The 16,871-nt window shown below is 28.3% G+C and overlaps 2 protein-coding genes across 2 annotated transcripts; both read right to left on the reverse strand.

Moving 5' to 3' along the window:
• Window positions 1–6,755: 6,755 nt before the first annotated feature.
• Window positions 6,756–7,758, reverse strand: LOC111041069. The gene is made up of 2 exons (XM_022325222.1): window positions 7,327–7,758; window positions 6,756–7,036 (listed from the first exon to the last, which is right to left on the reverse strand). The coding sequence occupies exons 1-2, from the start codon at window positions 7,600–7,602 to the stop codon at window positions 6,824–6,826; spliced, it is 489 nt and encodes a 162-aa protein (XP_022180914.1). The 5' UTR covers window positions 7,603–7,758; the 3' UTR covers window positions 6,756–6,823.
• LOC111041064 lies at window positions 7,643–8,378 on the reverse strand. Its single transcript, XM_022325217.1, has 3 exons — window positions 8,221–8,378; window positions 7,865–8,109; window positions 7,643–7,669 (listed from the first exon to the last, which is right to left on the reverse strand). Exons 1-3 carry the CDS (start codon window positions 8,345–8,347, stop codon window positions 7,643–7,645), a joined length of 399 nt encoding a protein of 132 aa, XP_022180909.1. The 5' UTR covers window positions 8,348–8,378.
• Between the last annotated feature and the right edge of the window lie 8,493 nt (window positions 8,379–16,871).

Raw genomic sequence — 16,871 nt, forward strand, 5'->3', positions numbered from 1 at the left:
ATGTGTGACCAATCACTTTTGGGTAACGTCAAGTATCTTCTTGCCTGATTACGATGCTGGTAAATTCTTGTAACTGGCTCAATGTCTTTCCACTCTTGTGGAGATAAGGTCATAGTTATACGTTTCGATGGGAGGTTATCGGTATCATCATCTGTTGTGTATTCAGTAGAGCAAGAGTTATCTAAACAAATTTTTTTTAAAATTATAATTGTACGTTTTTGTTTTGCATTGTAAAACCTTATAATGTACATACATTTATCAATATCGATGTCATCCAACTGGTTAGCCGATTTTTGTTCTGCTTCATTCTCTTTGACCAAACCTAACCGTCGGCGTAAAGACATGATACCGTCCACCTCACCCCCTAATGTACAGTAGAGCGACATCCACTTACCCGCTTTTTTTATTGATCTTTATATAAAACATCGGATTCTATGGTCATTAGTTAGTAAGGAATTATTTATTCAACTATTAATTTATTGGTAAATAAAATAAAATAATATTCATGAAATGATCAAATTGTAAGTATGAAATAAAGAAAAACTATTACTTATATATTTTAAAATCAAGTAAAACTCAACTTCACCATATGGTAAGGTTAAATAATAATTACTACAACGATATAATTTATTTTAAAAATAAATACATTTGATAAAATTATAATGTAAATGTTATTATAGTTTATTAAAATATATCATTATTTTTTGTCACGCATATTTAGAAACATTATAAAAAATACTGCCATTACATTTTAACCTTTAATTGTGGATTAATGATTTCTGGTAACATGTGATTGAAGCAGGGACGGAAACCAAAAAAAAGTTTGGCGGTTTTGGTTTTTAAAACCGGTTTTTTATATTTAAGGTTTTGCTCCCCGGTTTTAATACTCAAAATAAAAGTTGTAGGTTTTGGTGTCGGTTTTTAAAACCGGTTTTCTTTTACAAAGGTTTTGGTCTTCGGTTAACCGCTCATATATAGGTAAAAAAAAAATTAAGTTTTTTTTTTGAATTTTTAATGCAACACCCTTTTAATTTAGGTTCATAATTGAATAACGTTTATTCACAATTTTTTCTCCTGGATACAAAGAATTTAAAATATCTAGAAAAAACTTAAGCCTTATAAAGTTATGTTATAACTAAAACTTAAATAGCCTTAAACTTATTATTTACAAACCAATAACGATTAGACTTGACATTTCATTAAGACACTAGGCAATTGTAATTTGTTACTTAAGGCTTTCTAGTTTATTACTTTTAACTTTTTGATAAAGTTTCATTCAAATACAATTATAAAATAATAACCTTTATAAACATTAAACAATATATTAAATGTTAAATATGTGNCGGTCGCTCATGTGAACGACGATATCTTATCTTTATAATATAATAGGTAACATTACTGGACTCGGCGGAGCCCCATACGCGGTAGGGACACAACACCAAGAATAACGATTTTAATTTTTTTGTTGTAATTGAAAATATTATTTGTATATGAAATTTTAAATTGTATTTACTGATTGGATTTTGCTTATTATGTATATTATTATTATTTTTTTTACTATAGGTGAAACAAGTAACAACGAGTCAGGATATTTCCTAGTTTAATACTGAATAGATAACATACTGACTCAGTCCCTAAAATATTCAAATTTTTGTACTACACACATAGCAACACCCACTTGCCCACCTTTCTTAAATATAAATATTTAATCATATAAAATAAATATAATATGATATAAAAAGCTATGTTGAACATAAAAATATAAAAAATCTAAAACATTTTAAACCTAAAAATTCATTTATAATTTAATAAAACACATTTTACCTATATCCATGAGTCGGACTGCTTCTTCTTCTCTGAAATAATTAGCTGACTTTTTTTCACTTAGTAACACCGACATTACTTTTTTTTTGCCCCAAAGGTCATACGACGTTTTTTATATGATCATTATGAGGAATGTTGAAATTACCTACATATTTGCAGTCAATAAGAACCCTAGAATAATAGGTAAGATATATGATAGGTGACTATGTATTAAAAAGATATGAGGTATTGTAGCATAAATTACCTCGGGTTTTTGAACTAAGCAAACAGAATAAAACGAATGGGCCAAAAAAATTTAAAATTTACTTATATGGGAGGGGACTGTGAAAATTATTTTTGTATTTATAGTTATTCATAATTGCATACTATTACAACTCTTAGATTTTTTTAATTAGAAAACGTTTTTTCGTTTAATCCATGTAATTAATATAATATTATATAAAATACCTAGAATTTGCAGGTGAGGGCTTATGTTGTATAACACCTTTAAAAATGGAACCACACGTTTTACACCTTCCAAAAATGGTAACATAGTTTTTTCCAGATTCGTATACTTTCGCTCGTTTGAATACTGAACAGCACTGCAAGTGAGTGTGCTCCCAAAAATGTTCGGCAATAATGTGTGACCAATCACTTTTGGGTAACGTCAAGTATCTTCTTGCCTGATTACGATGCTGGTAAATTCTTGTAACTGGCTCAATGTCTTTCCACTCTTGTGGAGATAAGGTCATAGTTATACGTTTCGATGGGAGGTTATCGGTATCATCATCTGTTGTGTATTCAGTAGAGCAAGAGTTATCTAAACAATTTTTTTTTAAAATTATAATTGTACATTTTTGTTTTGCATTGTAAAACCTTATAATGTACATACATTTATCACTATCGATGTCATCCAACTGGTTAGCCGATTTTTGTTCTGCTTCATTCTCTTTGACCAAACCTAAGATTTTCAGAATTCCCCCTCGGTTAGATGTAATAAAAACATGGAGTGCGGCGGGTGTCATCAAAAAATTGAAATGTTTTGATAAATCCTTCCAAACTTTATCCGACAAATAAGCAACTCCTAAATTACATATAATAAAAATCGTAAAAATCATATTGTGAATTAAATATTTTTTTAAACTAAATAACTCATGATTTAAAAATATAAACAAAATATAAGAAAACTTTTTAAATTTAATTCTATGAATGAATAAAAATAGAACTTACTAATAATAATATTAATAATTATTAGGTAATGACTAATAAGTCTAAAAATATTACAAACGTGTATGGGACACTGAGTACATTGTTATAAATATATATTTTTTTTTAATATCGTGGTTACCCGTATAACATTTCCGTTCATAATAATCAGGGTTGGGATTTTATAGCACTTAAAATTGCACAAATATGCGCTATAATATTACCTAAAATATCGCTAAATATGCGCTAAAAATATGCAATAAAAAACAACAAAATAAGCGAAAAAAGGAAATTAATTAATTAATAATTTTTAATCACTTACAAAGTTACAAACCTATGACTTTAAAGACTTTGTGGATGCTATTGAGAGTTCTAAAAAAATGGCATAATTGTAAAACAAATGGAAGTAAGTGACTTTTTTCTGTGGAAAGACAATAAGTCACAAATAAAAACAAATAGAGTATTATTAAAAGATGTGGTTTGCATTGAAAGCTGAAAGAGGCAAATTTAATATTTATTACAAGATTGACATTACCAATAATTTTTACCAAGAACTAGACTTTTTAAATAAATCTCATCTTAAAAAAGCTCCACTGCCACCTTCTAAGACTACACCATGCGGTATTCATGAAAACAAAAGGGAGGATCTTAGTGACAGATTAAAACAAGTTCTTCCAGATAACAGAAAAACATTTTGGAAAAATTTGCCTGTCAACTTAACTTAACTTTGTGAGTCTGAAATGTTATATTTATTTTTAATTTTTAAGTTTGAATAATATGAGTTCTTTTTTTATGGGCTGTTAACTTTAACAAGTAAGAAATTTTACCTATTGGCTATATTGTAACTATACAATGTTATTTCTATTACAAAAGTATAATAATTATATTATTATTTATTTATGATATTAAACTATTTCAAGATAGAAATGTGATGTAAAAATAAATAATAATATGATTTTTTTGTATGATGTTAACTTTATTAAGTTGCTTAACCATTTCTGCTTAACCACTTTGTTTTGATTAACATGTCAATATGGCTGCTGTCTAATTCAACATCAATTTAATAGCTATTATAAATTATTAAATTCTATGGTAGTCTATGAATTATAAACATATTTAAAAAGTAATATAATTCAGTAATTTTTTTTCTTCATATTATAAGTATTAATCATCATCAATAGAAAAATAAATTGTAGTTAAAAACATTCAATGTACAACTAGCATCAAAATTAAATGTAATGGAGATACTGCATTTGTAAAAATTAACTTTTTATATAGATATGTATTGTCATACTAAATTAAAATTCACGGTGTGTACTAGTTGCGGTCATAATCAAAAATTACATACTAGTTGCGGTCACCCCTCAAAAAGGTTACATACTAGTTGCGGTCATCCATCAAAAAGGTTACATACTAGTTGCGGTCATTCAAATAATAATAACTAAGTATACTAAATAATATAATAAAATATAGTTTATATGATGATTAAATATGAAATTAATATTTCGTTTATTTATTGAATTTAGAAAAATGTATTAATCAACATTTTCCTTCCCATTTATATCGAAAAGATAAAAGACTTAGGACTGTCTACACTATTATTTTTTGTGTAGTTGTGGTTAAAAATGTTGATACCTACTTATGTTTATATTACGTAGTTAAACTTGTGTCAAAATATAGTATATAATAGTAAACTTGTGTCAAAATATAATATATAATAGTATAATAATAATAATAATTATAAATTTTAAAATTTTGTAGGTATAAATTGAAAGGAAATAACTTCACAGATAAGTAGTGGTGTTCCCACATATATACACTGTGTGCATTATATACAACTATGATAAGCTATGACCGCAACTAAGATATTACCTAAATTGGTGTGACCGCAACTGTTATATCTGTTTATCTCAAAAATCGTCATGACCGCAACTAGTATGCAGCCAAAATTCAGTATCTCCTAAAAAGACAATTTAAAGGTCAAAATAATCAATTAAGTTAAAAAATAATAACAATTATACACAGTATGCTGATTTCACGTATAAAGTGAAAAAAAAAATTAATGAAATCTGATTATTTTAAGAGGGCGCACTAGTAGACAAAATATGGCATAAAAACATGGTTTCGTAATTCAAGTAATACGGCTTATTGAAGAGGTTTACAGAAAAAATACCTAATATAAAAATTGTAGAGGAGAATTTTCTTAACAATCGTAAGAAAGCCGATTTTCGATATTTATATTAATTAGTTGAATAATTAATCGATAAAAAGTAAAAAAAAACGTGTTAATTTACCATGCGATATTGGAAGATTGGAACAAGGTATCAAAAATCGGGCTTCTTACGATTCTAGAAAAAATTCTCCTCTACAATTTTCGTAACAGGTATTTATACTGTAAAACGCATCACAACGCCGTATTACTTGAATTACGAAACCATGATTTTCGGTTAAAAAAAAAAAGCTCGTCAATTAATAATTACGCTCGTCGTGTGCTGCGCCCATAAACAGCGGCAGCGTTCGTTACTAGACGTACATTTTACCATCACTCCGCGCCCGATAACGACAGTACCGCACCATAGGCCAAAACAGGTTTTCTATCGCAGCCGTGCGCCTGTACATAGTTTATAAATACCCAGATAAGAAAACTGTTTTATCGCCGATATGCTCCTACGAATTAGGCGGTTGGCAATATCGACTTGCAGTGTATAAGGTAAGTAGGTACAGTACAAACAGGTGACCCACCGGTGAACGATACCGGCGAACAACAAATATAAACTCAAGAAGTATGGTAACGGCGTGCGAGACGCCTAACAACAATATATTATAATATACACACTACACAAAATAGGTAAATAATTATGACAGGGCGCCCCACTATCAAATAGTATTATAAATTACAATTAAATGAGATTATAACATTAAAAAAAAACATATATATATATATAATTGACCTGAGTACGGCTCCGAATCCGATGTAGGTTAATGAACGGCAGCACGCAAATAATTGATAAGGCGGCACACGGTCTATAAGCATAGAACCAGCGGCGGCACGCGAATGATTAACACAACGGCACACTGTATGTATTCGCAATAACCAGTGGCGGCACACGGTATGTATTCGCAATGAACCAGTGGCGGCACACGGTATCTTCGGGGTTAACGCGTCGGCATGCGGTATAGGCCAGCAGCGTCACGCGGTCTCCACGTGGCGGCACACGGAGGTAACGACAATAATCCAGCGGCGGCACACGGAATAGTCACACGGCANGGTGTAAAAATTAAAAACATATTAATTATTAAATGCTATATAAAAATAAAAATATAAACTATAAATCAAATTAAATATTACTATACCAGATTCAAACACCGGATTATGAAAAATACTGTCTTTACGATTGTTTATGTTTATGAGCAATTTTTTTGACAGTGGGGTATTTAATTTTTTCAATTTCATTTGTGTGTTAAGCCAAATACCAAAGCAGTCACCAGGATTTAAATCATTTTTCTGCATTTGAATTGTAGCTGTTTTGGCTGGCTCCAAATCATTAACCTATTATTTATTTTAAATTAAAATATGTACTACCAAATAAAGTATAAGCTTCAAACTGTAATTACCTATTAACTTTATTATTATTAGTGCAAAGTTACAACCAATTACAAATAAAACACCTTCATGATAAATTAATACAATTTTTTTTGTTTCCTTTTTTATATTTTCAAATTAATTAAATTATAAAATGCTTTAGTTTAGACTTAGAATTTAGGAAATAATTATATATATAGATCAACATTTATTGTGATTTGTATTACCTATTCATATTATACTTACCAAATTATGTATTGAATCCCAATCATGATCATTTAATAATTTTTTGGCATTAACACTACAGAATGTTCTTAGTTCTAAAAGTCTATTTAGCATGTTATATGTACTGTTCCAGCGTGTTTCAATATCTAATATTGCCTGTTTTAACCCTTCTTTTTTTAACCATGCTGAATACGTCTGGGTTCTCAGAGACTTTGCTGCCTACAATGTTCAGATACAATATTATTGTTTAGTGTTTATACTTTTAAACAACATTTTATTAGACCATAAATTAAACTTATGTTTTATTCAAATTCTAATAATATTCTATATATTTCAAATTGTTCAATTTCAGAAGTCTTGCTATTTTAGCAAATTAATATTACAATTTAATATATGTTAATATAAATTATATTCAATATTTGATTAGGTGCCTATATTATATCATCATGGTTTACTCTTTATGATAATAGGTATGCTATTAATTATTATAGCATTATTATACTACTTACTTTTCTAGCTTTTGATAAAATACCACTTATAGATCTTTCTTTTAAAGTATCATATACACTCAGTTGAAATGTATGAACAGCACACCGTACACAAGTAGTCATTGGAAATTGATCAAGAATAGAAGCTGTTACCAAATTTTCCAACTCCAAACAATCATTGGCCCGAAGTTCATTACCATTATTATCTTCTGAAAATAAATAAAATATTGCATAAATCTCAATACACATTATAGTAATACATGAAGTATATTTATCAAAATACTCAAAATTTGCCATTTACCTTCATTCAATTCCTGAGGTTCATCATTGTCATTTTCTACTTCTTCTTGTGTATCAGGTTCAACTATATTAAATAAGTCCACCATTTTTACCATATTTTTTGCATTATCACAAGTTATGGTAAAAATTTGGTCAGATGTTACACTGTATCGTTCCAAAATTATCATTAGCTACAAATTATAAAAACAAAATTGTAATTGAAACAATTTATTTAGTAAGTGATAAATATTTTTTATAAATTAATTTAATAAATTATTACCATTTCTTTTAAATAACTGCCAGTGTGCTTGTCCAAAAGTTGAATCAATCCTAAAGTTAGGATTTTAATTTTGCCATCACTAAAATACTGGCAATTTATTCCTAAAATGCATCTGTCCAGTCTTGTCACGCCATCAACTTTTAAACAAATAAGTCTATTTTTCAATTCTTTTTTTATACTAATAATCATATTATTGTATTTTAGTTCAATTTCATTTTTTATATTGTGGCGATTAATGGAAAATCCTAAAAGACAAATAATTAAACATAGATATTAGATAATACTATAATATTAAATTGATTAATAATTATTCAGGAAATTATATGGTAATTTATTGGTAGCATTAATATAAATACCTGGTTCAATAGCTTTTAATAAAGGGTTCAAAATTTTTTTAAACCCGCTGTCTTCTAAAATAGACAATGGTCGTCCATTTTCAGAAACTAATTCAATGCATGCATTAATCAATGTATTTTTGTCCATTTCTATTGTAATTTTTTTTTTAGACACTGTTACTATATTATCAAGTGTTCCTTGATGGTGGACCTTAAATGATTTATAATATTATAATTTTATAAATAAAAATTATCATTTATCACTTTATCAGTTAAAACAACTTTTATATTTTCTATAAATTATTAAGTGTCAACATTTAATAGTATATTTCTCATTAAATTATCCATTTAAATACCAATGACTATAGTACCAAAAGCATTAAGATAAATTTAAATCAAATAATTGTTGGCTTAAAAATGAATATTAAAATATTAGATACCTATGTATAGTTATAATTTCATAAATAATTTTAATTTTTAACAAAAGTAAATTTTTAATTTGTCTTATATTCATATAAAATATAGGTAAAATCCTTACCTTCTGTTTTTTATTTTGTTCTGATCCTTGTTTTTTTAGCAATAATTTATTGAAATCATCAGGATGAATTTTTTGTAAATGTCTCTCGAGGTTCGATGCATGCCTCCCAGTAAGATAAGTAGGGCAGCCTTCAATTAAACATTTTGATTTGTTAGAATCGTTATCGAATTTAAAATATAACTTTTCAACTGGATTCCGCTTGCCCATATTACCGTTTAACGTTTTAACAAAATATTTTAATAATAATTTAGTTACCTACTTGACATTCGCACGACAACTTAACGCGAATTGACAGTACGCACTGGTGTATTTCAAATAAACACCATGAAAATACGAAATCACATTATCACAAATAAATCACATTATTAAGCTAATAAACTGCAATGATAATAGTATCAACATTTAATTATTTAAGTTATAAATAGCTATAACTTTCAATACTCATCGAAAACCTTATGGCTTATATTATTGATAGAAAATCACAAATACCAATAACTTAAATGAATTAATATACGACATTAGTCATTACGACTATATACGGTCTATTATTAATTTGTACGTATATTTTTTTCCAATAACAAGTTATTGCGACTACGTCGGACACTAGGTATATTATTTATTAATAACTAATAACTAATAACTAAGAATTAATAAGTAACCAGTATTGATAAACTTAAACTAATCACTAAATCAATTAGATAGGTACCTATCAAATATTCTGAGAAATTCAAAATCTTAATCTATTGATCAATACCAGCATAAGTGCATAACAGAAGGTGTTCACAAAACACGAAAAAATATATAGCAATATATACTAATTACTAGATGTCTAGGTATATAATATATAATATTTACCTACCTAATAGTATAATAAACTTATATAACAAAATATAAGTGGAATTCAATTTATATTTATTATATCTACAGAGAATTGTATAGTTTAACCGTTATATTCACAGAATATCGACTCTCGTTTTAATGTTTTATGTTCGGATATTTCTAAAATATTAAATAACATAATAGTATCAGAAATCATTTAATTTAAAAAACCGGTTAACCACTAAGTAAAAAAAACGGTTTCGGTTTTGGTTACCGTTCAAATAACCACGGTCCACGGGTTTCAATCTCGGACTTGAAAACCGCTCTCTTGTTTTATTGCTCCCGCTCTGGTTACGGTTAAGATAAATCATCAAAACCCAATATTAACCGGTTTTAACCGGTTTTCATAAAACCGGTTTCCGTCCCTGGATTGAAGTAAAACTCAGACAACATTACTTCCATTTTGTTTTTCCAAAATGTATCATCACGTTCTATTTTATCAACACACATTCCTACAATAATACAAAAATAAATAATAACATAATAATATAATATTATTATAACGGAAAAAACTTTATTTTACCTTTTGGTGTCCATACAATAAAGTAACAAAATGTTCTATTAGTTATATGAAGTTGCCCTTGTACTTGATAATAATATATATGTGTTTTCTTTAAAATTAAATTATCCAATAATTGTACTTCCATAAACTTTAATTTTTTTTCGTTGTACGCATCTTTAGGTGTTAAGTCTTTTATAGAAATGGGACATTTGATTTCTATAATTGAATCGTCTCCAATTAGTCCATCCGGGGAAGCTGCCAAGTCAACAAACAGTCCTGCTAGTTTTACATTACATGCATACAGTTTTTCAAATTCTTGTCTGGCTATAGGTTCAAATTGTATTCCATAACTAAATTCAAATTATTAAATTAATATAAGTGAAATATTATCATTTAGATTTAAAGAAAAACAAAGTTAAAATGTACCGGGTTGCTGAGGTACCGTGAAAAAATCTGATTGTTATATGATTGAAATCACGCTTTTTTCCCTTGAAGTCGTTTTTCGCAATTTACAAATTCTACCAAAATTTGAAGCAGTTAATCTTTTATATCTTTCCTTTTTCCATTCTTCACAATTTGATTGTTCAATTGTTCGACTTTGTAATTCGTTTATCTCATACATGGTTATAATTTTAAACTGGCTAAAAATTCCAATTTTTTTTCTTCGAATTCTTCATGGGACATGGGTAATGGATGACAATCTAACTCTTCATCCACCGCTCCATAATCGACATCAGGTCCATAAGTAATTTTTTTTTTTTCGGTCTTTAATAAATTAAGAAAATTAATTTAATTGAAAATCATATTTAAAAGAAAATTGTTAGGCAAAAAAATATTATTATAAACAGATATATTACTTAGTTTGAGCTAATGCGTTGTTTTCAATTCGCAATTTCGACTTTGTTTGTTTGGAAATATATTGTTTCGTATATTTACCTGGACTAAAGTTAGTTACTTTTTTGTGAAACTTTCTCGAGTGCTGAGGTCCATAATTATATGCTAATACTGCATTATGACAACGAACATTGTATGAACCTAAATAATTATTTAGAACAAAGTCGTATAGTACAACAATAATTTTAAATTTAACTATATATAGGCACTAAATTAAAATTAAATATTAAACACCTTTAAAGGAAAAGTTGATCCGTTTACCCCCTACATATTTTGCAACAATACTATTGTAACCTTCGACATAGTTATTATTTACGTGGTGTATCAAACTGTTCGCATGATATGCTACTAAATTAACAGCTGCTATGAAATCATTCCACACCCCACAATTTTTGTAATTCAGGGACTAAGTTAATTTCGTTGGATTTACTACCTGTACAAAAATACCTAAATAAAAATTGTAGTTGAAATATGAATTTTGTAATAAAAAAATATCCATTAATTAATAAACCTGTCGCATTTGTCATGAGATCCAAATACATGAAAAAGTCCATTCAATATATCAACTTTCAACAATTTGACTTTTTCATCGTGTGGTATATCCATTTGTTTTCTAAACATTATAGCTTTTGAAACGGCAAAACTGTGTAACATAATATAATAATTATGATATTACAGAACTTACATATTAAAATATTATTTTTATTTTGCGAATGTTCTATGTATTAATTTATTTATAGGTATCAACATTATTTAATTACCGTAATCTCAACAAATTTTCTTTTAGTTTTGTTCTTACAAAGCCAGATACAATATTTCCTGATGTACTTTTCCTTTTGGTAGAAAAATCCCTAAGACGAGTCGAGTAATTTCGCAAAATATGATTTGTACATTCAATTTTTTCTACTAAAAGGTCAGATCCGTATGGTTTTATCATTCTCAATTTTTTTATTACGCTGCTGTCGCCGTCTCCTATCAAATTTCTATAAATTAAGTTGTGAGTCTTTATGCTCTGACTGAACCCATCGACAATAATATCTGACTCCATAGCTGTAGAAGTCCCTGTCCAATTTTTGTAGCATAAGTGAGGAGTCGTTGATTTTTTTAATGCTTCTGCTTTTTGACACGTGGAACAATATTTGTTTCGGATTCCAATGAATAACACCTTTTTGGTTCTATAACCAACTATACATGCCTACATTTAAAATAATTCAGTAAATTTATTTACTAAAAATGTTCTTACATAGAAAATAAAATAAAATAATAACAAGAATCATCAGAAAAAGAATATAGGTAAACACATCTTTTTTTGCCATAGACATTTAAAAATGTTAACATACATTTAATACTGTCCCTCCCAATGATTTAATTTATCATGCAATTTATCAAAACAACGAAAATTTCATACAATTTAAAAAATGTATAGGTACCTAGCAGATAATGGCGTTATTCGAATAAAATTTTACTTAGAAGATTATTTAGATAACATTTTATTCTAATACATTATTATTAGAATAACAAATTGTTCGAATCATTTTCATAATACATACATGTAGACATACTAGAAGAACTATAAACATTATATAATACAATGTATTATAGTATATATATAATATATAATATTATTATATATTGTGGATATTCGCTCGGAAAATAACAATTATTTCAATATTTTGTTTTAGTTCAATACAAGTATACCAATATAGATCGATATTATGTACTTACTACTCCGGATAAAGCATTATAGTTAGACTTATACGATCTTTTAGACCAAGCTCCATCGGCTACAACACTTATCATAGGAATCCCGTCTTTACTTATATCTCCGTTGTCGTATGCAAGTTGAGCTTCTTCTTTGGCAGCCTCTTCGGTTGCTTCCCAAGAAATAGCTTCAACTTTTTTTCCTACTTCTTCATGAAGCTTTTGGTATGTAGGATTAGACAGATATTTAATGTTGCAGAAAATTGTTCTAGGCCTGAAAACCCTTGACCAGTATTTATAGTAGAAGTTACCATAGCTAAATTTATTGGTAGAGAGTATTTTGGGCATTCTGAGGACACAATGTCTTGTTTATTACATACTTTGCATTTAAAAATAAATTTACTGTAAAATCCTGATCGACATTCTTTTATAAGATATAAATTTGAAAAATTACAACCAAATGGTTCGTGTTTTATTTTAGAAATTGTTTCAAAAATATATTTTATGTCTACTATTCTTCTACCATCAATGATGTCAACTATGTGTTCTCTGTAAATAAAGGTAAAAAAAATTCTCCCATATTACATTTTTATTGTTAATTTAATGATAAATAAATTGAAAATTGTTTATTACTCAGAATTTAAAGATGGTGTATTATAAACAACTGGTGAACCATCATTTATGTTAGTTGAAGTACAAGACGGGTCTTCCACCACGTTAGTATCTTCAGTACTACCATTACTACCAACAGGTCTGTAATTTAGAAACGAAATGAAGTTTTTGGAATTATAATAAAATATTATTTTAAAATCAAAAAGGTGGACAAGAGGGTACCGCTCTGCTTTACAGTAGTTATCGAGCATGGCATTGTAATGAATGGGTTAGATTTTGAGAGGACGCTATACACATATTTGCTGTCTCCGTCATACAAATGCATAACATAGCAAATTTACGCTCAGCAGATCACAATTAGCTGCTCCGTTAGTTTAAAAATTATAGTAAATTTACCTATTATAAAACTTGATGGTAAGAACATTATTTGTGTTTGCATGTGGGTTCTTACGATAACTTAGTTTGTTAGTTATGAGCATTTGTAATTTACGCTTTTTTATATACTTGCTACAAAATTTAAGTATCGTAAAAAACCCACATACAAACATAGATAATGTTCAAGTTTCATAATAAGTCTATTCATTCTAGTTTTTAAACTAACGGAGCTAAACGTGATCTGGTGATCGTAAATTTGCTATTGTTATGCACTTGTAAGACGGAGACAACAAATGGTTGTGTAGCGTCTTCTTAATTCAATGATAAATGGTTGTATTTACGAAAAATGATTCTGACCGAAGACAGTGTGTCATCCTAGCAAACATGTATAAATGATGAAATAAAATAATTTTGAAAAATTAATAAAAATAAAAAATATCTCATGACTATAAGCCTATAAATAGCGTAACTTTCTGGTTGGCTAAGGTATAGAACTACTGAAAACTTTCAATTTTGTCCTCCCAAAAATAGGTACTAACTGCATATACTTTTCTATCAGAAATGATTCTGAGATCGAAAAATGGAGCATTTTTACTACCCTAAATTCTGATGATAGATAAAAAAAACACATCATTGTAGATACACTACATTCATCGCTCAACCCAGAATCTAAAATATATTAATTTTTCTAATATATAATGTAAACATATACAGCTTAGATAAATAAAAACAATAATAGTGTCGTTAAATCGCCTCTTATAGGAAATAAAATAAATTTACGAACAATTCAATAATGAACTGATGTTGCATGTCATTGTTTTGGTGTTAATCCGGATCCGGCAAAGTTGAAGAATTAGAGTTTTCCTACAAAATAAAATTACATCACTAGGATAAAATATCTATTTAAAACCATGTAAATACATTTTATTTTAACTTACCGTATTTTTTATACGATCTACTTGCCATTTTCGTAGTGATAATACATGCCCTTTGTGTTTTTTTCTTCGGGATAATCTAATTTTTTGTTTTTTAATTTTAAAAATATTGCTATCCATTTTTTAAAACCAATTACACTGTTTATAATCTTTGTTAGATAAAAAAAAAAAAAACAATAAACAATGTTACATTAACGTAAGAAAGTGGAAATTATTATGCATACAGCGTGAAACTCGATAAACAATGTTATGGCTGAAATGCTGAATACATACTATAGTTGTACACGCAGACATCGTATTTATTATTTTACGATAATTAGTATCAATGGTTATAATTTATACTCTAAACGTCCCAATATCACATTATTTGTAGAAATGGCTATTGCCTATAATAGACCTTCCGGTATATACCTGCGGATTCTTAGAACAAAGTTATTTAGTGAAGGAGTAGTAGAAAAACACTTACGCACGCGGCACGCACGGTACAAGTCACCGCTACGACGTCGCGCGCGTGAACAGTAAAGAATGTATGCTAATTTGTATGTACTTTTTGTCAATCCTACTGATGGACCTAATGATGCGATAAAACTTCTGAAAACTGATTTTAATTCCTTAAAATGTCCACTTGAGATCGATCAAGCCACATTTTGAGATTTTAGATTTAAATAAGGAATAATCAACACTTAAAATTTTGTAATTTTTTAAATATTCAAACCAAATTTAAAGGAGTTGCAGATCGAAATTTTAAAAAGTGATCGATCTCAAGTATAGTCTATTCAGAATAAGAAACACAGTCGGCGGCGACCAGTTTTCGTCGGCGGCGGTCAGGCAACGCCTATTTTTACCCCCACTTAATCAAACATCTGTTCGGCTGCTGGGGGTCTATTCTCAAAGGTATCGAAAGCAGTGGTCGAATAAAACTGTTCGATTGTGAATATTCGATCATTAATATTTATTCGACCCAATAAATTCGATCAATCGTATTCTCAAACAACTATCGAATATTGAATGTCGAATATTATTTTATTCGATATACTTTTCGATTATCGAATAAAATCATTGTTTTCTCCATGAAATGTTCAGTTGTTATCACAAATTGATTGCTAAAATATGCTGATTGCTGATACAACATTTAAAATTTAAAATTTGTTTGACACTCGTGCTAAGTCCTTACTCCTTACTGCTTAAACATATTTGTTAGTATTAAGTAGTCACTCCAAGTATAAAAAACAATAACAAGTGTTACTAAAGTTACTGTGACTACTATGAGTACTCAGAAAAAAATTAAAGGCAAGTCAGTCACTCTGGCGCAGAAGGAATGTCTTGTTGATTTTATGGAGACACATCGAGAATTGACAAAAGGCAAATTCAGTACCAATTTCACCCACAAAACTGCCCAACATCTTTGGCAAAAAATAACGTTAGATTTAAATTCAATGATAGGTGCAACAAAAACTACAGAAAAATGGAGAAAAGTAATTATCAATTATACAATTTAAATTGTAACAAATCTTTAGATAGGTACACTAAATACTTTTTTTAACACCCATTAGACTTGGACGGATATGAAATGTAATGCCAAAACTAAAAGTGTTGGACTTAAAAAAAGTATATCTAAAACAGGCGGAGGCGGTTACGAACAAGAAAACACACTAGCACCTATAGAGGAAAAGATTGCTGTAATAATAGGAGAAGTACCCATTTTTGGCCAACCACATACAGTTGAACCGACTGTTCATTTTGAGAATTATGAATTTTTAGTTGATTCTGCAAATAACAATATTTTACAGTAAGAATTAAATGTTGAATTGTTATGAGATTTTTCTTATTGAAAAACTAATATCTCATCAATACATAATAACACAATATTAATTATATATTCATGAAATCATGAAGTCTAAAAGGTAAATAACTGAAAGATATATATTGTATAGGCCATTAGAAAAATCAGTTTATCAAAATGTATGTGGAGAAGAATTATTCACTAATGATTTACCATTACCAATAATTGAGTCATCATCTTCTAAAATATTGGAAAATTTACAGTCATCATTTAATGACTTTGCATCTAAACCCATAGAAATGTAATTTATATAAATAATTTATTGCATTATACCTAAGGTACAATTTTATTTTTTTAAACATTTACATTTAGATCCAAAGATAATGTTATTGACAACACTATACATTTTATTAATCAAGCCAAAGTAATTACTGAAGAGCCTATTCAATTATC

Source organism: Myzus persicae, unplaced genomic scaffold (assembly GCF_001856785.1).
Source record: "Myzus persicae strain clone G006 unplaced genomic scaffold, MPER_G0061.0, whole genome shotgun sequence".
NCBI lineage: Eukaryota > Metazoa > Arthropoda > Insecta > Hemiptera > Aphididae > Myzus > Myzus persicae.